Source organism: Neoarius graeffei, chromosome 20 (assembly GCF_027579695.1).
Source record: "Neoarius graeffei isolate fNeoGra1 chromosome 20, fNeoGra1.pri, whole genome shotgun sequence".
Taxonomy (NCBI): Eukaryota; Metazoa; Chordata; class Actinopteri; order Siluriformes; family Ariidae; genus Neoarius; species Neoarius graeffei.
The window spans coordinates 52,728,429-52,753,879 of record NC_083588.1 but is presented as its reverse complement, the minus strand read 5'-3'; the positions used below and the strand labels follow the sequence as shown (position 1 = coordinate 52,753,879).

Below are 25,451 nucleotides of genomic sequence, written 5' to 3'. Positions count from 1 at the left end.
ATGGTTAAAGAAGAATAATGTTTTGGAATGGCCAAGTCAAAGTCCTGACCTTAATCCAATCGAAATGTTGTGGAAGGACCTGAAGCGAGCAGTTCATGTGAGGAAACCCACCAACATCCCAGACTTGAAGCTGTTCTGTACAGACGAATGGGATAAAATTCCTCCAAGCCGGTGTGCAGGACTGATCAACAGTTACCGCAAATGTTTAGTTGCAGTTATTGCTGCACAAGGGGGTCACATCAGATACTGAAAGCAAAGGTTCACATACTTTTGCCACTTACAGATATGTAATATTGGATCGTTTTCCTCAATAAATAAATGACCAAGTATAATATTTTTGTCTCGTTTGTTTAACTGGGTTCTCTTTATCTACTTTTAGGACTTGTGTGAAAATCTGATGATGTTTTAGGTCATATTTATGCAGAAATATAGAAAATTCTAAAGGGTTCACAAACTTTCAAGCACCACTGTAGAGCTCTGGTTCTAACACAAATCACAAGTAATATATGTTACTGCATCTATAGTATCTGTATCTATAACAACTAATGGCAGAAGTTCTATGTAATTCAAGCTGAACAACAATTATTCGCTGAAGCTGAAGTGAATATTGGTGAATAATAACCGAGACGGACTCAAGGTTATTATTCGCTGATATTCACTGAGCCTGAGGCAGATAACTGTTTCAGTATAAATACACCGGTGACTAATTTTAAAAAAATCATATTAAAAAATAAATTTTTCAATCTTAAAAAGCGGCATGCAAATGTAATGCGGGTAGGGTTGTATCACTTATCTACACTGAGTCACATAAAATACTTTGCTGTGAAATCGATAAATCACAATTCCACCTTACCTTTGAATAGTTTTAAACCAAACTTCATAGCATTTTTAGCGCTTTTAGGAACAGCATTTTCTTTCATCATTTGTAATTCTTCCTCGCTTACAGTGACTGGACACCGTTTTGGCGAGTTGCTTATCAAGAAATTATTGAATCTCTCGACCAATCAGCGCATGCGATTTCTCTGTATTTATACTCACAGATGTTAACAAATGGTTTGTTTAATATTTATGGAAGGAATCTCCAGTGTCAATGCTTTGTAAAAGTCAGAGGTAAAACCGTAACGAGACGAATCCAGGAGAGAGGAAGCTGCATTTCTCAGTTTCTTAGTAACAAGCTGCATTTTTTTCTTATCAACATCAAGATAACTTGTTTCAAGGACGTTCCACAACAACAAATGTAACTGTAAATGGATAAAAAGAATGAAGTATGATTGTTTAATGCATCAGGCAGCATCAGTCCACTTCACTGTTAATTATTTTCCTGTCACAGTTAATCTATTTATCATTTCTAGCATGGGGCGGCACGGTGGTGTAGCGGTTAGGACTGTCGCCTCACAGCAAGAAGGTTCTGGGTTCGTGTCCAGCAGCCGACGAGGGCCTTTCTGTGTGGAGTTTGCATGCTATGTCTGTGTCGGTTTCCTACACAGTCCAAAGACGTGCAGGTTAGGCTGATTGGTGGCTCTAAATTGACCGTATGCGTGTTTGTGTGAATGGTTGTTTGCCTCTGTGTGTGTCAGCCCTGCGATGACCTGGCGACTTGTCCAGGGTGTACCCCGTCTCTCACCCATGGTCAGCTGGGATAGACTCCAGCTTGCCCACGACCCCGTAGAACAGGATAAGCGGCTACAGATAATGGATGGATTTCTAGCACGTTTGTCCTTTAAACATAGGCTAAATATATTTTTTTTAAACAGGCTTGCTGATATCTGAAGGAGTTAGCATAATGTTAATGGTTTACCGATTTTATCATCAAGGTACATTAACACAGGTCTAATGTGTATGCTGTAGGGCTGCCAGAACAAATTTCACTGTTGAAATACAAGTCCGACTCGAGTTCTCATAACAGATTAACATCTGAATCTTATGTTCTATTCTAGTTAGTGTGCTTGAAAAAAAAAAACCACTATTGTTCTTCTTAAGTTTTATTTTTATTATTATTATTCGTTTTCACCCGTTTTTTGGATCCACTACTCGTCCTAGGGCTTTTGAGATAGAGACACTGTTCCAATGCTGAAACGTAGGGCCCGATCTGGAATGGTGTGCTTGTTAAAATGGCTGCGCTACCCCTTGTCGTTCGTCCGGTATTCCTGTTTCTCGGTAAAATTCCGTGCCATTGAAATGAATGGGAGTGATGACATCATAAGGAGCTCCCCCACTCCAGACGTTAGAGCGCGCGCAGCAGAAAAAAACAAAATTAAAACTGCGACTTTACAGCCAAAATCTGTTTTAAACCCTGTAAAACCTCTGAATTAAATTGAAAAACATAAAAAGGCAGAGAGGAGATTTTACTGCGTGAAGCACAGTGAAATCTCCCTTCAAAATGCTGTGAAAGAGTGTGACGGGCTGAGCCGTGACGCTGACAGAGCGCACAGGCAGCCATTTTTAAAATCACTGCTGTCCTGTCGCTACATTTTTCATCTGTATAATCATTGTCTCATCTCAAAAAGTGGCTCAGGTGGATAAGGCGCCATACCATAAATCCGGGGACCCGGGTTCGATTCCGACCTGAGGTCATTTCCCGATCCCTCCCCGTCTCTCTCTCCCGCTCATTTCCTGTCTCTACACTGTCCTATCCAATAAAGGTGAAAAAAGCCCCCCAAAAAATAAATATCTAAAACTCTTGTTATTACAACTCCGGCTGCAACTCACTCACCGGCATTCAAAACATTCTTCTGTGTCTCGTTTGGGGAAACAGATGGACTGTTCCACTAGGGGTAAAATAGAGGGGTGTCCCGGGGCAGTCCATTGTGATGGGGGTGTTTTAGGGGTAATGACTTAAAAGCCATTTGAAGGGTTCAATAAGGTATTTTTGTGCATGTCAGTTATTGTATGTATTTGAGAGAATGTGGCTTCGTTTGAGCAAGCACACTCCAGCAGTTTCTGCAGAGGAAATGCAATCTAGTTTCAGTTACTCTCTGTAAACAAACTTTGTTTAAACAACCATTGTGTCATCTGATGTAGGAAAAGAACGAGACTGAAAAAAGCAACTTTTCGTGTGGATCTCGAAACGTTTAAAGAGGCATTCCACCATTGGATGTACTCTTTGGCATAAAATACAATATACTTTTATGACAGCATGACTAGACAGAGAAATCTTTTAGCTTCAAAATGATATATCAAACAATTTTTTGACAACGACAAGTATATTCATTTTGCGACCAAAGTCACCTACCCTTTTAATTTCTGCGCGGTAGTGAAACGTGATGTCATCGGCAGGTGCCCCTTCTTGTGTACCACGTGACGTATCCTGCCTCTCGAATTTGTCCTACCAAGCCTACTGCGCATGCGTGAAATCGCCTACTGCGCATGCACGAAATCCAGGAGGGGAGGAAAATTCAACAGTAGTAGTGATGGGAATTTCGGCTCTTTTTCGGGAGCCGGCTCTTTTGGTTCTTCTTACTATAAGGAGCCGGCTCTTTCGGCTCCCAAACGGCTCCTGAGATTTTATTTTTGATTTAATTGCTGCAATTAACTAGTTAATTCTGATTCTATTTCTCCTCTCAGTTATCATCTGTCCTGCTTTTGAAAAGATCCTCTCTGAAGGGACAGATGCTGCCACTATACACATCCTCCGTGCCATCACGTGTGTAAGCCGTGGATAGAGTGCAGCCTTGGTCTCCCACCAGCTTAGTGGGTCTGCGTTTCGCTGTAACAGGGGCTCCTTTGAATGGTAATAGACAACACAAAGACGCAATCGGACAGCAACTTTTTTTGTGAAAGTCTCTCTCTCTCTCTCTCTCTGAGGCACCTAAGGACAAAAAACTAATTCGGCTCCCCAACTCGGCTCCCACCGAAGAGCCGGCTCCCGTCGTTCACTTCAAAGAGCCGGCTCTTTGAACTGGATCGTTCGCGACCGACACATCACTAAACAGTAGTTTTGTCCTACCGATCAGCTGGGCTGATAGAAAATCGGTGAGTATTTCACGCATTTGCCGATTTTTATGTTTTGTGCGTATTGGTCGAGTCTTTGGCCGAGTCAAATAATTTGTAATGACTTGTTGTGAATAATAAAACGGTCTGCATGAGAACTTGCTAATTGTAATGGCGTCATGTGTTCTGCGCATGCGCAGTAGGCTTCGCGCATGCGCAGTAGGCTTGGTAGGACAAATCCAAGAGGTGGGATAACTTTACAGAACACCGACACGTGGTACACAAGAAGGGGCACCTGCTGATGACATCACGTTTCACTACCGCGCGGAAATTAAAAGGGTAGGTGACTTTGGTCGCAAAATTAATATACTTGTCGTTGTCAAAAAATTATGTTTGATATATCATTTTGAAGCTAAAAGATTTCTCCGTCTAGTCATGTTGTCATAAAATATATTGTATTTTATGCCAAAGAGTACATCCAATGGTGGAATGCCTCTTTAAGAAAGGCAAACTTTAGTGACCTTAAAAGTTTACCGTGATTAAACAGATGAAAATCAATATGAAGCAAAAAATACTATCAATTTATATATCTATATTGTTCTCCTTATTTTTAGAATATCTCATTTTCTTTCGAGAAGTAAAAAACAATAGTGTTTTTGAAGTAATCTAAATCAGCGTGAATGTCCAGCACGTCTACCATGTCTCTAGCCGGTCCAGGCAAATGTTTGGAGGACCTCCGATGCAGGCGATCTGCTGTCTCCTTTTCCAATCGGCCAGCTCCTCATCAGTCAGATTCTTCTGCACAAAGTCCATGGCCTGCAGCAGCCCTGCCATGTCAGTCACAATTTGCTGCAAGAAGAACAAAAGACACAACACTCTGTTTATCATCGCCTCTCTGTAGATAGATCACAAAACCGGAGTGCAATGACAACTGTAACGCTATGCACGAGTGTATGATATATTCATTCATTCATTCATTCTCACCCTCCTGAGCTGATCCAGCGCACTCAGCATCTGCTCCAGCTGGGCCATCTTCTGTCTGGTGGCTGCAGCCTGGCTGTTTCCATTCAGGTCCTGGGACAGCTCTGAAAGGAAGTGACGTCAACAGATTTATGATTACAGACGTGAGCACGGAGCAGAACGTAATGAAAACCTTTAGCACCATGCCCTAAAGACACCAAACCTAAAGCGTGAACTGTTTGATTCTTACCTCCTGCACTCTTCAGAGTCTTGTAGTTGAAATCAAAATCATCCTGTAAGTTCTCCAGCATCTTCATTTTTTGCTCCATATCCTGAAATGCAATCGAGTGAGTATTTAAGAAACCATCAACTAAAAAAAAAAAAAAAAAAAAAAAGACAGCGTAACATCTCCAAAAAAAAAAAAAAATGTGAAGCAACTTCGGTACAGGCCTCAGCTGGCTGGTTGAAGTACAATGTGTAGCTCCGCCCATCCCCATGTGTTTCAATGACAAAAGAGCCTATTTTTCATGTCACTTTATTCATCTAAACTGTCTTTCTAGATACAGTGTATAATTCATACAGTTAGTATTCCCAATGCTGATATCTGTACATTTTTCCCCCAAAAAAATTAAACATTATTCTACTATATCATAAGAAGGCATAACTACACTTGGGAATCAAGTGATTGACAGGCTTGGTTGGAAGAGGCCAACTGCAGCACCTGTCTCATGCCCTGTGGGTTCAATACACGGAGTAGCCGAGTTCGTACAGCCTAGTCTGACCTACCATCCATCCATCCATTATCTTTAGCCACTTATCCTGTTCTACAAGGTCACAGGCAAGCTGGAGCCTACCCCAGCTGACCATGGGCGAAAGGCGGGGTACACCCTGGACAAGTCGCTAGGTCATCGCAGGGCTGACCTGACCTACCATTGTTTTATCATTTCTTATAATTTAAATTTAAACGTCTTGACGGGTCATGTCCTGTTCTGATGTTGCGACACACTGTGCAAAGTTCTTTCCATTTCTTGGTAAGTCTAATGCTTCACCATAAAATGGCCAACGTGATCTAATTAGTTATTAGCCAGTCAGTTAACTTCACCACACAATTTACCGTAATATACTTACTTATTTGCACTTTTCTGGACATATGCACTAATACAGCGGCGGCATGGTGGTGTAGTGGTTAGCGCTGTCGCCTCACAGCAAGAAGGTCCGGGTTCGAGCCCCGTGGCCGGCGAGGGCCATTCTGTGCAGAGTTTGCATGTTCTCCCCATGTCCACGTGGGTTTCCTCCGGGTGCTCCGGTTTCCCCCAAAGACATGCAGGTTAGGTTAACTGGTGACTCTAAATTGACTGTAGGTGCACTAATACAAACTCATCTCATCTCATTATCTCTAGCCGCTTTATCCTGTTCTACAGGGTCGCAGGCAAGCTGGAGCCTATCCCAGCTGACTACGGGCGAAAGGCGGGGTACACCCTGGACAAGTTGCCAGGTCATCACAGGGCTGACACATAGACACAGACAACCATTCACACCTACGGTCAATTTAGAGTCACCAGTTAACCTAACCTGCATGTCGTTGGACTGTGGGGGAAACCGGAGCACCCGGAGGAAACCCACGCGGACACGGGGAGAACATGCAAACTCCGCACAGAAAGGCCCTCGCCGGCCACGGGGCTCGAACCCGGACCTTCTTGCTGTGAGGCGACAGCGCTAATCACTACACCACCGTGCTGCCTCTAATACAAACTGTTAACAATTTATATTAAAAATGTCTGAAATACCAAGAGGTTTAATAGGAAAAGAATAGAATAGACTTTTATTGTCACTGCACAGTGGGGTACAACGAAACTGTGGGTGCTCTATTCAAAACAGCGTACAGAAACAAACAGAATAAAAACAATAATAAAATAAATAAAAAACACAACATATAAAAGGCACCATTTTCAATCTGCAATACAAGTTAAAACTTTCAAAAAAAAAGTTCTTAAAATAGTGAAGCAGGTGAAGGTGTGTGTGTGTACACGTGTGCATGAGTGAATTGGGGGGGATTCAGTGATTGTTTATGATGCGTATGGCCCAGGGGAAGAAACTGTTAGAAAGTCTAATGGTGTGGGATTTGACTGATCCATCGCGCTTCTCAGAGGTTAAACAGGTGATGGGCTGGATGTGAGGGGTCTGAGGTTATTGAGTCGACCCTTTTGAGGCAGCAGGACCTTGAGATATCATCCAGGGAGGGCAGAGAGCAGCCGATGATTGTTTGTGCCTAGTTTAATCATGGTTAAAAGGCTAGTTTAATCATGCTAGCTACCTAGCCATATAGCCACCTTGACAGCTGCATCGTTTCATTATTAACGACATCCAGCCAGTCAGCAATGTCGTTAATATTTTGCACAAAAGCTATTATTCATCAGTGAACATATTCACTATACCAATAACATTAGGACAGATTTCAGTAGTCTAGTTAGTGTACAGTGCATTCGGAATAGCCATGTGTCCAAAATAATAACTCATCGAATGAGTAACGTTAGTATGGGAAGAAGGGGGCGGGGCCAATGGGTGGGCATACCTAACTTCAACTCGTCTCTACTACATAGACTCTGGCTCCAAATTTCACAACATCGTGGAGGACTTTTGGCTTCTTTTCTACAGAACAGAAAGCAATCGAGCCACGCCGTCCGTGTTTTTCTTTTTTTTTTTCCACACAGTCATTGCTATCAACCAACATGTACTGATCCAGACAGATCCTGAAGAACCACTTCTAAGAGAAGCCCTGCCCTCTACATTACTGTTACGCTTCTTCAAAACACCCTTGAATCAGCATGATCAGTTAATTACACTTATTACACAAATTATTGGCACCCTTCATGGAAATGTGCTGCCTTTTTTTTTAACTGATTGATATTTAAAGTTGGGCGGCACGGTGGTGTAGTGGTTAGCACTGTCGCCTCACAGCAAGAAGGTCCTGGGTTCGAGCCCCGTAGCCGGCGAGGGCCTTTCTGTGTGGAGTTTGCATGTTGTGTCCGTGTGGGTTTCCTCCGGGTGCGCCGGTTTCCCCCACAGTCCAAAGACATGCAGGTTAGGTTAACTGGTGGCTCTAAATTGACGGTAGGTGTGAATGTGAATGGTTGTTTGTCTCTATGGTGACTTGTCCAAGGTGTGCCCCGCCTCTCGCCCAAAGTCAGCTGGGATAGGCTCCAGCTTGCCTGTAGAACAGGATAAGCAGCTACAGATAATGGATGGATGGATGATATTTAAAGTTTATACTTGAGTAGTCAAGACTGCCATTGGCAAGCTGAGATCGAGTCAAGACCAAATCTTAAGATGGTCAAGGCAAAGTCAAGACTGAGACTGAATACCATCAAATCCTTTTTTCACCCCCAAGGCCTTTACTTCAACTATTTGGCTTCCTTCATGCATGAAACCAACAATGTTTTCAACAAGAAGGAAGAACTTCTCGTCAAACTCTGTGCATGTCAAAAGAAAAGACAACACAAACACCTTTTTTTGGTCGAGAACAAGACCAATGCCCAAAACCGAGATGAGTTCAAGTACAAATGCCAGTATATCTAAGAAGCCCAACTCAATACAGAAATCCTCTTGAGACAGGACTCAAGTCCTACAGCCTAATATAGCAGCACTGGATATATTTTAATATATTTTTACACAAATTGACTTCTTAAGTAGTGCAAAATAGTGCAGTTTTTCAGCAAAATAGTGAAATTATTATTTGGTGAAATGCGTCAATGATAGAATCAATAACATCAAACGTCTTTTTTCAATATTTCACACGTTCTGGTTGATTTTTTTAAGCTTTTTGTTTTATGTTTAATGGCATTTTTAACTACTTATGTGTTTTTTTATTTTTTAATCTGTTGTTCAAGTTCCTTGTGCAGATCAACAAGGACAATTTGGTAAATATTACACATGGGGGAATGCTGCATTTATTTCTAATAGAAAACAGATTTACAAGAAGGGTTTTTGTTCGAGGAAAAAAGGGATGCACTTGCCAAAGTGAATTGTAATAATCATTTTAAACAATATTTTTGCCCTTTAATTCAAAGGGTGGCGATAATTAGAGTCTTGAGGTGCAGGACTTGTAAGAACTGGATTTGCGCCTTACAGTAAACCGCAAAATCTTTTCTTCCCCCAGTCGCATACCAACGAACACCTACCTTGAACAAATTACCTGAATAATAAGTGGTCTCATTAACATCTGTTGAAATTACCAAGATGACTCGCATATTACTCATTCTAGTTCATCGTGGTCATTATTTTGGTTGTTAACGTTAATTAGAAACACTCTGTTGGGTGAAGTTTCACAGTGACACACCTGCACTTTCTTCCTGATGTCCTGCAGTCTGTGCTCCAGGAGCTGCTGTTTCTCCGTCACCACTGTCCCGCTGTGCTGGGCGGCCTGGCCATCCTGTGGAGAAAAGAGAGCAAAACTACTGTGACTGCTGCTCCAGTCTGAAGGAAATCACCTTCAAAAACATCTGATTCAGGGAGTTTTAGGAAAACAAAACAACTGCTAGAGTAAAAGGTGTCATGTTCTGCTTAGCAGTGGTTCTCTCTTAGACCACTGCCTTTGATTTTACAGGAGAAGTTTAAAATGTACTATAAATTACATACATTATTTACCAGCTGGGAGGTCCGTATGGTGAAATACCGTGACCGAGGTCTTGAAAGTACTGTACTGTACAGTATTCAAGGCTGAGGTCACGGTATTTCACCATACGGACCGACCTTAAGCTGGTAAATAATATATATATTTTTTTATTTACCAAATTCTAACAGAAAACGAGAGCACCCGAAAGGGAAAACCGAGACGAGCCACCATTTTGAATCCTCATTCATGGCTGTAATGCAAATGGCTTCCTCCTCGGTATACAAGTGCACTTTCATGGCAGGAAAAAAATCTATATTTTGCCGCCTACGTAGTTCCCTATTTATACAAATAGGAGTCATTCAGGATTCAGCCATGTTTTTGCTCGGCGTTAGCAACAGTTACGGGTTTTTAGCTTTCTTCTGAAATGTTTTAATTTATTTCTTCTTCCTCAGGGTAGTAAAACTCGCTTTCGCTGTGAAGACTGTCGTTATCACTATCCATGCTGTAAAATTAATGCTGTTATGCTGAGACATGCTGGCAAAAATTTATAAGCTTTTCGATAAAAATCTTATAAATAAATCTTATAAAAAAGATAAATGTTGGCAAAAATTGCTACTATGTTTGTTGTTGTTGTGAATGAGTGAGTCGCCAGAGGTCCGTAACCGGGGTCCGTACCGTAGGATACGGACCCGCTCGCCAGCCAATCAGAGCGCAGGATTTGATGGAAACCGGACTGCGAAAAAAATAAATATATATGTTATTTACCAGCTGGGAGGTCCGTATCGTGAAATACCATGACCGAGGTCATGAAAATACTGACGGAGGCCTCTGGGCCTCTTAAGCTGGTAAATAATATATTTATTTTTTCTTTACCAAATTCTAACAGAAAACGAGAGCGCCCAAAAGGCGCATATTTAGGGTAGTATCTCACTGGGCTGCGACAGCCTGCGACTAGTTGGAGACAACAATTGCGATAAAATGTGCGAATTAGCGACAATTTTCATTTGGAATCATAGTGAATTGATATTCGCATATTTTATCGCGATTGTTGTGTCTCCAACTAGTCGCAGGTTGTCGCAGCCCAGTGAGATACACTCGCGCTTCCTGTCTCACGGAAACTGACTTGAGAAGGGTTCGTGATGGCTTTGTGACACCAGCGACGCATTTGCGGCTATTTTGAGAGAAATTTTGTCGCACATGTTCAAAATTTCAGCGAGGAAGGAGCGACACTTTGTGACTCATGCGAGGAAATTGAGAAGCCCCGCGAATGTTTCAAGACACTTTTGAAACTCTCTCGCAAATGACGTTCGCAATTTGTCGCAAGCTGTCACGGCCCAGTGAGATACTGGCTTTAGAACAAACCTGCTACAAGCTTGTCAAAAACCTGTTTGACGAGCTACGTCAGCTCGGAATTTTCCAAAAATAAAAAACTTGATCTAGGCGACACAAAAGCAGGTGCTTTCATCATAGTGAAATGCAAAAAATAAATGTTGACAAAAAATTGCTACTACGTTTGTTGTTGTTGTGAACGAACGAGTCGCCAAAGTTCCGTAACCGGGGTCCGGATTGTAGGATTCCGGACCGCTCGCGAGCCAATCAGAGTGCACGATTTGATGGAAACCGCACCACAAAAAAAAAAAAAAAAAAGATTATTATTATTGTTTCCTCACTTATATTCAGCCATACATCACATCTTATATGTTCGGCTAGTACCTGATCCTCAAACACTATAGCCCCGAGCACTGTTTTCCCATGATTTTATGAAGTATTTGTACAATCCATGCATCGTGATCACATATCGATGGATGTAAAGGCAACATTTTTATCAAATCCTTCATTCCGCCAAAACACAGAGACGCAAAGCCGTGCTGCAGAACAGGGATGGCGGACATGACCACAACTCATCAGTACTGTGAAAAATCATGTCGCAATAAACCAGACTGAACATTAAAATATATGATAATGAGTCAACCAAAAACTCTAATTTTTAAAAAATATTTTGTACTGTGTACTGCAAATAGGTGTCACAAAAGCCCCCCCCCACACACACACATAATCTCCATTTTATTCAGTGGAAATGTTCCAGTGCTTCATGACTGAAGATTCTCAGTCATCCAGGTCATAGTAACTGTGGGTGGTAAAAGAGAGCAACTGGACTTGCTTGAAGATTCTTGAAGATGTTTCACCTCTCATCCGAAAGGCTTCTTCAGTTCTGTCTGACTAATACTCTGTCCACATTAGGGATGCTAACCGATGACCGTTTGACCGGTGGTTGACCGAATCAACGTCAACCGGTTAATTTTTTTTTGGTTGTCGGTTAAAAAAAAAATCAATCGTTTTGAAGCTGCCGATTTTGGAGCGGAGAACCTGGAATTCTGTGTTGTAAACGCTTGGGGCATGCCATGAGGTGTAAGGACAACAGCTGACAAATCAGAAACACCCATTCAGTCATGTCCCGCCCTCCCGCCCCAGTTGAAGACAGCTGACAAATCAGAAACACCCATTCAGTCATGTCCCGCCCTCCCGCCCTAGTTGAAGACAGCTGACAAATCAGAAACACCCATTCAGTCATGTCCCGCCCTCCCGCCCTAGTTGAAGACAGCTGACAAATCAGAAACACCCATTCAGTCATGTCCCGCCCTCCCGCCCTAGTTGAAGACAGCTGACAAATCAGAAACACCCATTCAGTCATGTCCCGCCCTCCCGCCCTAGTTGAAGACAGCTGACAAATCAGAAACACCCATTTCAGTCATGTCCCGCCCTCCCGCCCCAGTTGAACACAGCTGCCACTCGGCAAAAGAAAAGTGTAGACACAGGCTTTTTAGCTTACAAATTACTATTCTGTTTTTTTTTTATTTTATTATTATTAGAAGGCACATGGAGTTTAGTCCTGCCTTGGCCAGTGCATTCTGAAAGTATGTTTCGGTCTGTAGCCAACAATGCATGTTATTGCAGATCATATCTCTCCACATAAACTAAAGGCGCAGATGCCGACTTTTTCACGGCTGAATCGTGCAGATCCGATTTTTTAAAAAAAATTTTAGGGGGGGCGTTGGAGTGTCTGAATAATTTCATCAGAGTAAATTCTGTATTAAAATTACTATATAAGCAAATGCCGTTGAAATTATTCAGACACTCCAACGCCCCCCCTAAAAATTTTTAAAAAAAAAATCGGATCTGCACGATTCAGCCGTGAAAAAGGCAGCATCCGCCAAAAGGCGCACCGTTTGCATCCCTGTTAAACTCATAGGTTAACCGACTTTAACCGGCTAATGAGGCTCGGTGGTCGGTCAAGATTTTTTTTAGTTTTCGCCATCCCTAGTCCACACTAGGGATTTTGTACCGATACGATACTACTTTCGTACCGCAACACCTGTCCAGACTAGCAACTATACCGGTACTGTAGCGGTATAACTGTATCGGTACGAAACCCACAAATGTATGGGTTTCGTACCGGTACAGTATCGGTACTGTAGCACTTCGCTGTAGTCTGGACAGATGAAGCGGCTCTGTATCGATACAAATATAATGCGCATGCGCAATGAACCATTCCTACATCTTCCGGTTATTCATACAATACAATACGCACGTGCTTTCCAGCTGTAAATAAAACGTCAAAATGGCTCAAAACGACCGTGGAGCTACATGGAGCAAAGATGAAGTTATGTGTTTGTTGGAGCTTTGGGGAGACGAGCGATGCCAGGAACAGTTGAGGGGTACACGTCGAAATATCAACGTGTACAGACAACTGTCGAGTGATCTTCTTTCTCAACCGCCTCGTGCGTTTTATACGATTCGACTGCATAAATGACCACCAGAAATACAGACTGTACATTGACAACAAAAAGCACACACACGTTGTTTCATCCGCCATATTCTCAGAAGGAAGTTACTCGGTAACCACGGAAACATTTTGCGCACGCGCATTTCAACTACCGTGAAAGAAAACCGCAAACATTTCTCGCTAGTGTGGACAGATGCACTAAACTGTACCGGTATACTTTGTATCGATACAGTTATACCACTGTCGTACCGGTATAAGTGTGAACACAGTATAATAGGGAGTATCAGGGATTTATCCTCTCATGGATGAGAAGCAAATCCTAAGGTGTCGTTGAGTCATCCTGTTGGTGTGGGTCACTGGGGGCTGGGTGTGAACAGCCTAGAGAGTCGTTGGGGTGATCAGTGGTTGTTGGTTCTCTCTGTCCTCCTGTGAGTCGCTGAAAACAGCTGGGTTTTGGTGTGCATTCAGTTGCCTGGGAAGTGTGCCAAGGACTGCATTGTAGTGGCTGATAAATGGTGTCTTAGACCGCCACCTCTGTTCAGTGATGGCCGCTCCAGGTTGACAAAAATGGCTTCTTTAACTCCTCGCTCATATCAACGATCCTCTCTGGCTAAAATGTGTACGTTGCAATCCTGAAATGAGTGTCCTTTGTTGTTAAGATGAAGATAGACAGCAGAGTCCTGGCCTGAAGAACTGGCCTAAGGACAGAATAGCCAGACACAAACAGGACAACGTAGTGTATGCAATTCAGTGCAGTGAGGAATGCACGGACTCGTTTATTGGGAAAACAAAACAACTGCTTCACAGGCGCATGGCTCAACACAGGACAGCCAGTTCCTCAGGCCAGGACTCTGCTGTCTACCTTCATCTGAAAGTGCATATTCTGGACCAATTTCATTATGTTTTTTTATATGAAAGCATGTCCCTTTACACACTCATCCAGAAAGGTAATTTTGCACAAGGCCATCTGTCTACAGCAGAAAAAAATAAAATAACGAAATGCGTCTGGAAAAATCCCAAGGGAGCCTGGAGCCAGATTCGTGACGTTATCTGCGGAAGCGCCAGCAGGCTGCGAGAGCTTTGCACGGTTTCAGTGCACAGCCTGTGTAGACCAAGCGCTCCCATTTCTCTCTCACTGTCCGGTCTTTTGGGAAACGATGAGTACTAATCCCATCAAGATTGGTGTTGCTACACCCTCCTATGATACATCTGTTAACCATTTTAATAATTACGCGATAACGTTGAAGAAATTTCCAGAAAACCACCAGGTCGTTTTCTCATAAACAAACCAGCGCTGACGTAGGATTCAGAGGGAGGTGTCCCGCACGCGACGTCACGAAAATCAATGTTTCCCAGGAAATCCAAATGCCAAGTTTTTTCAGAGGCGGACCAATTCGCCTCAAATGGTTTGATTTCAACTGAATTTTTCTGGTATTGCGGAAGGTAAAAAAATTGCACAAAATGCAAAAATGTGACAGATGTTTTACCAAAGTTTAATATAAAATAGGAGAATTACATTGATCTTGCTCCTGAATTTACCCGTAATATGCACTTTAACAACAAAGGACACTCATTTCAGGATTGCAATGTACACATTTTAGCTAGAGAGGATCGTTGGGATGAGCGAGGAGTTAAAGAAGCCATTTTTGTCAACCTGGAGCGGCCATCACTGAACAGAGGTGGCGGTCTAAGACACCATTTATCAGCCACTACAATGCAGTCCTTGGCACACTTCCCAGGCAACTGAATGCACACCAAAACCCAGCTGTTTTCAGCGACTCACAGGAGGACAGAGAGAACCAACAACCACTGATCACCCCAACGACTCTCTAGGCCGTTCACACCCAGCCCCCAGTGACCCACACCAACAGGATGACTCAACGACACCTTAGGATTTGCTTCTCATCCATGAGAGGATAAGGTGGGGTTTACATTAGACCGTATCAGCGGATCATCAGGTTAACGTTTTTAAAACGATTAGTGTGCACACAGCAACGCCAATACACGATTCGCGTGCACACAGCAACACCAATACACGGATACGCTCGGCTCCGCAGGCATCCTGCGCTCCAAATCACTCCGCCCTGAACAGCGAGTGCCCTCTGGAGGGTGCGCACTCCGGCCCTGCGCAGCTCACAGAGTGCGCGAGTATAGCGCACGAGCAGTGATTCGGGACTGAGCCGCTGTGTGTGTGATCTCAGCGCATATCACTTACCACTTGCAAGTGGAAGGATGGCAAGCCTAAAGACAATCATAACTACACAATGGGCAGTATTTGCATCAGTATTTGCAGTATTTTCATACTTTTATACTCTTTAATGAAAGGTGATACAAGGCGGAAGTCCGCGCTGTTTTTCAGCAGTCGCGTCACATGACCAACGCTAGCGAATCAGGAAGGTGGATGTCACAGTGACGTTGTCCAATGACGACGCCAGCTAGAGCTCAGCACAGCGTATCCACGTATCCTCAATGTTTACACAGCACCGGACCAGACACGATCTGGATTGAATACGTGGACCCTGGCGGATTCCCGTTTCCCGGCATTTTAATGTAAACGGACAGTGCATCCGCGAAGAAAACGAGACAGATACGGTCTAATGTAAACTTGGCCTAAATCCCTGATACTCCCTATTAGTCAGACAGAACTGAAGAAGCCTTTCGGATGAGAGGTGAAACGTCTGCAAGAATCTTCAAGCAAGTCCAGCTGCTCTCCCAAAGTGCTTCATGAGTGTCACACTTTTAAGGTTTTCATCTGATTCACCCACCAAAGCGTTATATGACCTCCTTTGTCCTTAAAATTATTTAGCTTTGCAAGTGAAGCAAAAACTGAATAAACTGAGCTCCATTTGGTGCAGATGCTTTTAAAAATTCAGCACTGCCACTTTGGTAGCAAACCTAAATACTGTGAAAAAGTTTGCATACCCTTCGGACAAAATGAAGTCGACAGGAATTGCAATTTGTAGCTATAAAGAAGCTGTACAACCTTCTGGACTAGAACAAAATACTGCGTAACTTCAGCATCATCGTATGACTTTAACCCCATAATCGCACACCTTTACTACCGAATACTACATTACAGGACACACCATTTTTTCTGACTGAATCTGTCCAGAAGGGTTATATTTATATTATATAGCATGTATCAGAGTGCTGTGTGTGTGTGTGCGCGGCGCGTACTTGCTGAGCGGTGGTGGCAGTCTGCAGCAGTCTCTGCTCCTCCCACAGACAGCGTGCGACGATGCGAGCGATCTCCATGGGCTTCTCCAGGTACTTGCTCTGCAGGTGCTGTTTGATGCGCCTCAGGTTGTGCTGGTAAAGAACGTTGTTCTCCTGCAGGAAGCGGCTGTACTGCTGGTCGATCTCTCCCAGCAGGTTATGAAACACCAGCGTGGCGTGAGACTCCTTATTGGCTGCATACGCCCTGGGGAGGAAATGAGGTTCAGGGTGAAAGACAGGAAAACTCCGTTTATGCCATTTCCATCTGCCTCCTAATTAAGTGTAATATGCTGTATATTGCTGTGTACAAGGTGGACTGTGCCCACAGACGACGGACGTCTCTGCCCACAAACTTGTCAATTTAAGGGAACGCAGAATCCATCAACAGACTTCTGAAAACCTCATAACAGCGAGACTTCTCATGAGAGAACATTAATGTCCAAATACAGTACGTGTGGTCAAAGTTTAGGTCATGACGAAATGTCTTTCAGCTGCGCAGTGTTCATTTCACATGGTACAGTGCTCGGCGTAAATGAGTGCACCCCCTTTGAAAAGTCACATTTTAAACAATATCTCAATGAACACAAACAATTTCCAAAATGTTGACAAGACAAAGTTTAATATAACATCTGTTTAACTTATAACGTGAAAGTAAGGTTAATAATATAACTTAGATTACACATTTTTCAGTTTTACTCAAATTAGGGTGGTGCAGAAATGAGTACACCCCACAACAAAAACTACTACATCTAGTACTTTGTATGGCCTCCATGATTTTTAATGACGGCACCAAGTCTTCTAGGCATGGAATGAACAAGTTGGCGACATTTTGCAACATCAATCTTTTTCCATTCTTCAACAACGACCTCTTTTAGTGACTGGATGGAGAGTGATGCTCAACTTGTCTCTTCATAATTCCCCAAAGAAAATAATTCCTTTACACCACAAAGGTGAAGGCTACAAGAAGATCAGCAAAGCTTTACTTATCAGTCAGAATACTGTAGCAAAAGTGGTACAAAAATTTAAGAAAGATGGAACTGCAACCATCTCACAGAGACGTCCAGGTCGTCCACGGAAGTTAACACCTCGCCAGGAGCGTCTTCTGATGAGAAGGGTTGAAGAAAATCGGCATGCAAGTTCACTGCAGTTATCTAAAGAAGTAGAAAGCCAAACTGGGGTGACTATTTCCCGTGACACAATACGGCGTACACTGCAGAGGAACGGCATGCGTGGATGCCGTCCACGAAAGAAGCCTCTCCTAAAGCCCAGGCACAAAAAAGCCCACCTAGAGTTTGCCAGGGCCCGTGCTGACAAAGATGAAGACTACTGGGACTCTATACTCTGGAGTGATGAGACCAAGATAAATGTTTTTGGAACTGATGGCTTCAAAACTGTATGGCGTCGCAAAGGTGAGGAATACAAAGAAAAATGCCTGGTGCCTACAGTGAAACATGGTGGTGGCAGTGTCCTTATGTGGGGCTGCGTGAGTGCTGCTGGTGTCGGGGAGCTGCATTTCATTGATGGCATCATGAATTCACAGATGTATTGCTCCATACTGAAAGAGATGCTACCATCACTCCGTGCCCTTGGTCGTCGTGCACTTTTCCAACATGACTAAACACACATCTAAGGCCACTGTTGGATTTCTGAAGAAGAACAGGGTGAAAGTGATTCAGTGGCCGAGTATGTCTCCTGATCTGAACCCAATCAAACACCTATGGGGAATTCTGAAGAGACAAGTTGAGCATCGCTCTCCATCCAGCATCCAGTCACTAAAAGAGGTCGTTGTTGAAGAATGGAAAAAGATTGATGTTGCAAAATGTCGCCAACTTGTTCATTCCATGCCTAGAAGACTTGGTGCTGTCATTAAAAATCATGGAGGCCATACAAAGTACTAGATGTAGTAGTTTTTGTTGTGGGGTGTACTCATTTTTGCACCACCCTAATTTGAGTAAAACTGAAAAAATGTGTAATCTAAGTTATATTATTAACCTTACTCTCACGTTATTAGTTAAACAGATGTTATATTAAACTTTGTCTCGTCAACATTTTGGAAATTCTTTGTGTTCATTGAGATATTGTTTAAAATGTGACTTTTCAAAGGGGGTGCACTCATTTACGCTGAGCACTGTATGCTGTGACCCAATTTGAGGCTGAAACACATTTAGCATTCGCAGTCTAACTCAGTGTTTCTTAAACTGTGGTCCGCAAGCGACCCCTTGGCGGTCTGTGAGTTGATGTCGTGAAATATTACGTTTTATCAGTGTTTCTCAAATCACCTATGTGACTCCAAAAGCAAAGTTATGAGTAGCACGGACGAGTTGTTTTCTATACTGAATCAAGTCCTAGGTGAATTCAAATAGTAGCCTATAATTTGAATTTGCCTGACATTAAGCAAGTTTTGCGACACTGCCTATAGCTACATCAGTTTAGATTACACTTTCACATCAGCGTCGCCTCTGAATGTGTAGGGAATGTGGAATGCGGAGAAACTACGAGTAACCAAGTTAGACTTAGCATCAAACTGTCAAAAAGATAACGGATCGGTGGCTGAAAAGCACAAGAAACATCCGACACGAGCGAGGACAAAGTGCAAATACATGATGATTCTTTGTTTGTTTCTTTTTTTTCATCCCTTTTTCCTTTTCTGTTTCCGGTTGAGAGTACGTCATGCGCATTCTGGCTGCTGCTTCTCACCGAAGCTTTTTATTTTATTTTCTCTCCTTTGTTTGTGTAGTTTGATGTTTGTTTGAGTGTTTTGTCCGCTGGTTGTGGTGTAGCTCCGGACCCAGTTTTGGGCGTCGGTTCCCTCCAGGCCTTGGTTCGCTGTGGGTGATGCCTGTGCTCCTAGCTATGGACTGCAGGGAGCTCGTTGCTCATTATGGCATTGTGGTTGTCCAGCGCTCTGTGCTTTAGTGCTTGGCGTGATGTTCTGAGCGATGTTGCTCGGTGGCGTCGCGGCGGCTGTGCAGGCGGTTTGGGACGTACCAGAGCTCTGCGTGGCGGTGCTTCTATGCTCGCTTTGTGGATCCATGGCGTGCTGTTCCGAGTGATGTTGTCCGGCAGCTGTGCTGGCAGTGCGGGACTTGTTTTCGTGCGCCTTTTGGCGCGACTGTGGCTGCTACACCATTGGAATGACATCCTGACCTCTACTTGATGGCCTTTTTTTTTCCCCTCCCTATAATTGTAAAGTGACCTTGAGTTTTTAGAAAGGCGCTATATAAATTGAACTTATTATTATTATTTTGTTTGCAGCACAACCGGATCAATATGGCCCCCAATATGAGATTAAACCTGTCCAGTTTGGAGCCATTGCTTCACTGATGTATCAGAATAAGCAGCACCATTCTTCCCATTAAGATAAGGACAACAATGATTGAATTGGCGATACTATTCGTAAAACTATCATTTCATTAATGTGTAATTTGTAACATGCTGTTGAAATCGGCTCATTGTTTTTTGTTCGGCGGTTAGGTGGTCTGTGAATTTATATATTTATTTTTGTAATGGATAAACTGGCCATTGGTCTGAAAAGGTTTTGAGAAACCCTGGTCTTACTGATCTCCTCATATTTACATACAGGGCTTCTGATTGTAATTCGTGTCCTCATTTAACAGAAATGATCAGTATTTAGAAATAACTCCTCACACCCCAGTCAGACACTTGATCCACCCAGTAGATGTGTGAAAATTTCTTGAAACACACACTACACATCAAATACGTTGTCCTGTTCCATTCAGGTTCACATTAAATCTGTTAACGTGAACATTAGTGTACACTGGTATGCAAAAGTTTGGGCACCCCGGTCAAAATTGCTATTACTGTGAACAGTGAAGCAAGTTGAAGATGAAATGATCGTCAGAAGGCATAAAGTTAAAGATGACTCATTCCCTTTATATTTTAAGCAAAAACAATTTTTTTTTTATTTTCATCTTTTACAGTTTCAAAATGACTAAAAAGGAAAAGGGCCCGAAGCAAAAAAGTTTGGGCCCCCTGCATGGTTAGTACCTAGTAACACCCCCTTTGGCAAGTATCACAGCTTGTAAACACTTTTTGTAGCCAGCTAATAATCTTTCAGTTCTTACCTGGGGGAATTTTCACACATTTGTCCTTGCAAAAGGCTTCCAGTTCTACAAGTTTCTTGGGCTGTCTTGCATGCGCTGCTCTTTTGAGATCTATCCACAGATTTTCAATGATGTTTAGGTCAGGGGACTGTGAGGGCCAGGGCAAAACCTTCAGCTTGGGCCTCTTGAGGTATTCCATTGTAGATTTTGAGGTGTGTTTTGGATCATCGTCTTATTGTAGGACCCATCCTCTTTTTAACTTCAACTTTTTTACAGATGGTGTGATGTTTGCTTCCAGAATTTGCTGGTATTTATTCGAATCCATGCTTCCCTCAACCAATGAAATGTGCCCTGTGCCACTGGCTGCAACACAACCCCAAAGCATGATCGATCCACACCCATGCTTCAGAGTTGGAGAGGTGTTCTTTTCCTGGAATTTGGCACCCTTTTTTCTCCAAACATACCTTTGCACATTGTGGCCAAAAAGTTCTATTTTGATTTCATCAGTCCACAGGACTTGTTTCCAAAATGCATCAGGCTTATTTAGATGTTCATTTGCAAACTTCAGACGCTGAATTTTGTGGCACGGATGCAGGAACGGTTTTCTTCTGATGACTTTCCCATGAAGGTCATATTTGTTCAGGTGTCGCTGCATAGTAGAACAGTGCACCACCACTCCAGGGTCTACTAAATCTTTCTGAAGGTCTTTTGCAGTCAAACAGGGGTTTTTATTTGCCTTTCTAGCAATCCAACGAGCAGTTCTTTCAGAAAGTTTTCTTCATCTTCCAGACCTCACCTTGATCTCCACTGTTTCTGTTAACTGCCATTTCTTAATAACATTACGATCTGAGGAAACAGCTACCTGAAAACACTTTGCTACGTTCTTGTAGCCTTCTCCTGCTTTGTGAGCATCAATTATTTTATTATTCAGAATGCTAGGGAGTTGCTTAGAGGAGCCCATGGCTGTTGATTTTAGGGACAAGTTTCAGGAGTCAGAGAATTTGTACAGCTTTGAAATCTGCATCATCTGACCTTTCCTAATGAAGAATTTGAACAAGCCACAGCTCAATAAGCTAATTAAGGTCTGGAACCTTGGTAAAAGTTACCTGAGAACTCAAATGTATTGGGGTGCCCAAACTTTCACACGGCGTTCCTTTTCTTTTTTTCACTCTCCAATTGTACAAAACAAAAATAATACACAAATCTTGCAGAAAACGCTGCAAAGAAATGTGTCGTCTTTACCTTTATGCCTTTTGGTGATCAGTTCATCTTCTGCTCACTTAACTATTCACAGTAACAGACATTTTCAGTAAGGGTGCCCAAACTTTTGCATGCCACCGTATGTATACGGTACGTCTTTATAGATGTTATCCTAGCTGCGATACATTTCCACATAACACACCTAAATAATGTCAGTAATTTTCGATTAGAGTTGGGCAATATAATATCGATATCGTGATAAATAATTGTACGATACGCTTTGAGATAACGCAAGCACCATGTCCTTTTTTTTTTAAAATAGAACAATTACAGACTAAGTAGCTGAATTGAATGTGACAATTTTGTACTGAACCTTTAAAATGTTTTAAATTTATTATTAGCTGCATTTGGTTTGAATTTTATTTTGCATATTAAAATTATCACAAAGCAATTTTGATTTTATTTTTAGAATATTAATAATAAAAGTACTTAAAGTAGTTTATTCTTTAATCCAAGTTGGTTTGCAAACCTATATATCGTAAATCATAGAAATGCCTTCGAGTATCGTGATTGGATCATTTTGTCCAGCCCGATTCTAGACCGCTGCGTTTCGGACAGATTCGAGAAAGACACTGAACAGATCATATCTGGGTCAGTCCATGAAATGATGTTACTTTTCATTGGTCCGGGTTTACATAATCATTTCATCTTTAATTTCCATGATTTAAAGAAATATTTAGCAGATTATCCATAAATATTGTTTGAAGAAATAAAATAAATAAAAAAATGAAGTTTTCTTTTGAAATAAAGAAATGTGAAACATTTTCTTCCCCTGTGACTGGACACGGATGACACGTTTTTTGTGACATGGAATATTTGCTGACTTTGAGCTTAAATAAACCTTCATTACTTTCTGAGAATTTCAATAAAATTAGTTTCATGGCACTTGCAATTTAGTTTTACACTCACATAATAAAAGTTAAGAAGGTTCTATAAACTATTTAGCTTCGAATTCATCCACGAAAAATAGGTTGTGAACGTAACATTGTGATGTCCTACCGTGTTGCGTTAGAAACCAGGCTTATAAAAAATGATAAAACGAGTTGAAATCATGACTGATGTTTTTAATATAAAGAAGAACATACTATAAAACGATGTAGGTAGAAAGACATTTAAACAAACGGCAATAAAAGAAATTATCGATGTTTTTTCTCACATCCTAACTTAGCGTCCACTCACTTCCTGGTTCGTTCACAACCTGCGAGACCTATTTACTCAATCTAGGTCAGCTGAACTGACGCGAGATAACTTCTCGCGAGATCTCACACACCACAACACGTGCTCTTGTCGCTATTAATGGCATCAAAATGGCGGCCAGCAAGAGCAGGTAGGTGATATCAGCGTGTCCAGCAAAGTTACGCTTAAAACCATGTTGCGTTCGACCGACAGTTGGTGATATTGTGTGATAAGGAAGTAGGGCTGCACAATATATCGAAAAAGTATCGATATCGCGATATCATAGTTTGCGATACACATACCGCAAAAATTACTTAAATTTCGATAAAAGGCACATTTTTCTGTGCCGTCCAATCACATTTGAATGTCAACAAGCGCCGCGGGATAACTCTGCCCCCTATTGCAAAGCAAGTAAAAGCCTCGTGGTGATGGCGGAAGGCGGGAGCAAGTGTGGTGAGACAAACTTGTGTGAGGAGGAACTGGTTTCCAAAAAAAAAAAAAAATGCACGTCTGCTATTTGGAATTACTTTGGATTCAGGAGGGGTGATGTACTGCAAACTCAGGTACTTTGCAAGACATGTACCTGTAAAACAGTGGTGGGGCGGCTCACTGGGACAAACGCTGCTGTACAGAAGCATAAAAACATAAAACCGCGCTCTCTCTCACTCTCTCTCTCTCTCACACACACACACACACTACCTCTCACTCTCACACACACACACACACACTGCCGCTCTCACTCTCTCTCTCTCTCACACACACACACACACACACACACACACACACACACACACACTACCGCTCGCTCACTCACACACGCTACCGCTCTCTCTCTCTCTCTCTCTCACACACACACACCACTGCTCTCTCACCTGCATGTGTTATTAATAGATTGTGTTTGAGTTTATGGTGAATCTGTGTCGCTCACCTTCATCTCCCGGGAGCCGCTGAAATTGCCATTTTGAATGCTTTATGTTAATGTAATGTAGTTTTCAGTTTTTTGTTTACTTCAACTTAAGACATTTTCTGCTGCGCTCACAAAAATTAAGAGATTTAAAGATGATTGATGGACACCATTGCAGGTGTAGCCATGTTTTTCCAATAAAAAATAATGTTGGAATGGAAGCGATGCATTGGGTGTTTTTTTAAAATGCTAGATACAGGGCAGAACGGCGAGTAGAGGTAAGAAAAACATTATATATTTAATTATCGTGATACATATCGATATCGAGATATTCAGTCATGTTATCGAATATCGCATATTTTTCTGATATCGTGCAGCCCTATAAGGAAGTCTACTATTTTTAAAAGCTTGTTCGTGTCCTTGTTACATTAGCAACCGGGTAAATATTTATGGATTTTATCATACATTGTAGAGCAGGAGTTATGTTATATTTTCTTATATGGTCAATGCTTCATGGAAATAAAAAAGTTGTTTTCAGTTGTAAATTGTTTTAAGTGACTCCCTCTATGTCACATTTTGGTAACCCCATTTCATGGACTGATCCATATCTGAATATCTATTCAGTGAATTAGGTCTTAATTCACCAGCTGTTACATAATCGACTTCAATAAACAGCGGTTCTTCCTCTAACCATGTGCTGCTTACATTTCTCCACGTTCACGCAATGGTGGCACGAATTCAGCTGCTAATCAACATTTAAGGAACAAGGAAGTACATCTGGCATGTGACGCTTGCAGCTACATCATGGACACTGGCTACAAGTCATGTTCACTCTTTCAGCAATCAATAAAAAAAAATAAAAAAAAAGACAGCGTATATTTAATTGGAGGACAGTGTTCCTCCTCTATCGGTTACACACCAGTCCTGACTCTCGATCCAGGGAGCAAGAAACTGGCGGAGCTCCATAGGGAAGCTGTCACTGTACAGATGGTACAGCTGCTCCAGGTAGCGCGTCTCCAACTGCTGCAACTGGTTCCACTGGGCCATGCTGACCTGAAGGAGAGAGACACGCAGAGAGCAGTGTGATGGACTGTAGTGAGCTACAGAAATGGTATGAACTGAACTGGGGCAAGTCTTCCTAAAGCACTACCAAGTTTACACGGAACCAGTTAAAACAAATTAAATAAAAAAAAAAAAAAAGAAAGAAGCGTGATGCTCGTGCTATCATTTAATGATGCCCCAAACCTATAAACTTAACTGAATTAAAGCAATAGTTCGGGATTTTTGACATGAATCTGTATGGCATCCCCGTCAACAGTGTCGTGCAAATACACTGACTTACCCCCGACAGCATCCTGTGAGTCCAGTTCTTGTCTAGTTTTGGTCCAGACGAAAGTAGTCCGGCAAGTTTGTTGGGGTCACGAAAGTAAAACGTTTTTCTTCTCAAAACAGTATGTGTTCAAAAGAGTGATATATTTGCATCACAAAACCGTTGCCAAATAAAAAGTCAGACCTCGCAATTATCTCATCTCATCTCATTATCTT

The 25,451-nt window shown here is 42.2% G+C and overlaps 1 protein-coding gene across 3 annotated transcripts in view; it reads right to left on the bottom strand.

The window, feature by feature from the left end:
- stat3 (signal transducer and activator of transcription 3 (acute-phase response factor)) overlaps nt 1-25,451 on the bottom strand; it is a 94,062-nt gene that overhangs the window by 40,429 nt on the left and 28,182 nt on the right. For all 3 annotated transcript variants that reach the window (XM_060901975.1, XM_060901973.1, XM_060901974.1), the window contains exons 2-7: nt 24,826-24,959; nt 16,464-16,707; nt 9,227-9,319; nt 5,141-5,222; nt 4,915-5,015; nt 4,628-4,779 (exon numbers count right to left, since the gene is read on the bottom strand). In XM_060901975.1, coding sequence (XP_060757958.1) covers nt 4,628-4,779; nt 4,915-5,015; nt 5,141-5,222; nt 9,227-9,319; nt 16,464-16,707; nt 24,826-24,953 — 800 coding nt within the window. In that variant the 5' untranslated portion in view covers nt 24,954-24,959. The remainder of the gene's footprint in view (nt 1-4,627; nt 4,780-4,914; nt 5,016-5,140; nt 5,223-9,226; nt 9,320-16,463; nt 16,708-24,825; nt 24,960-25,451) is intronic.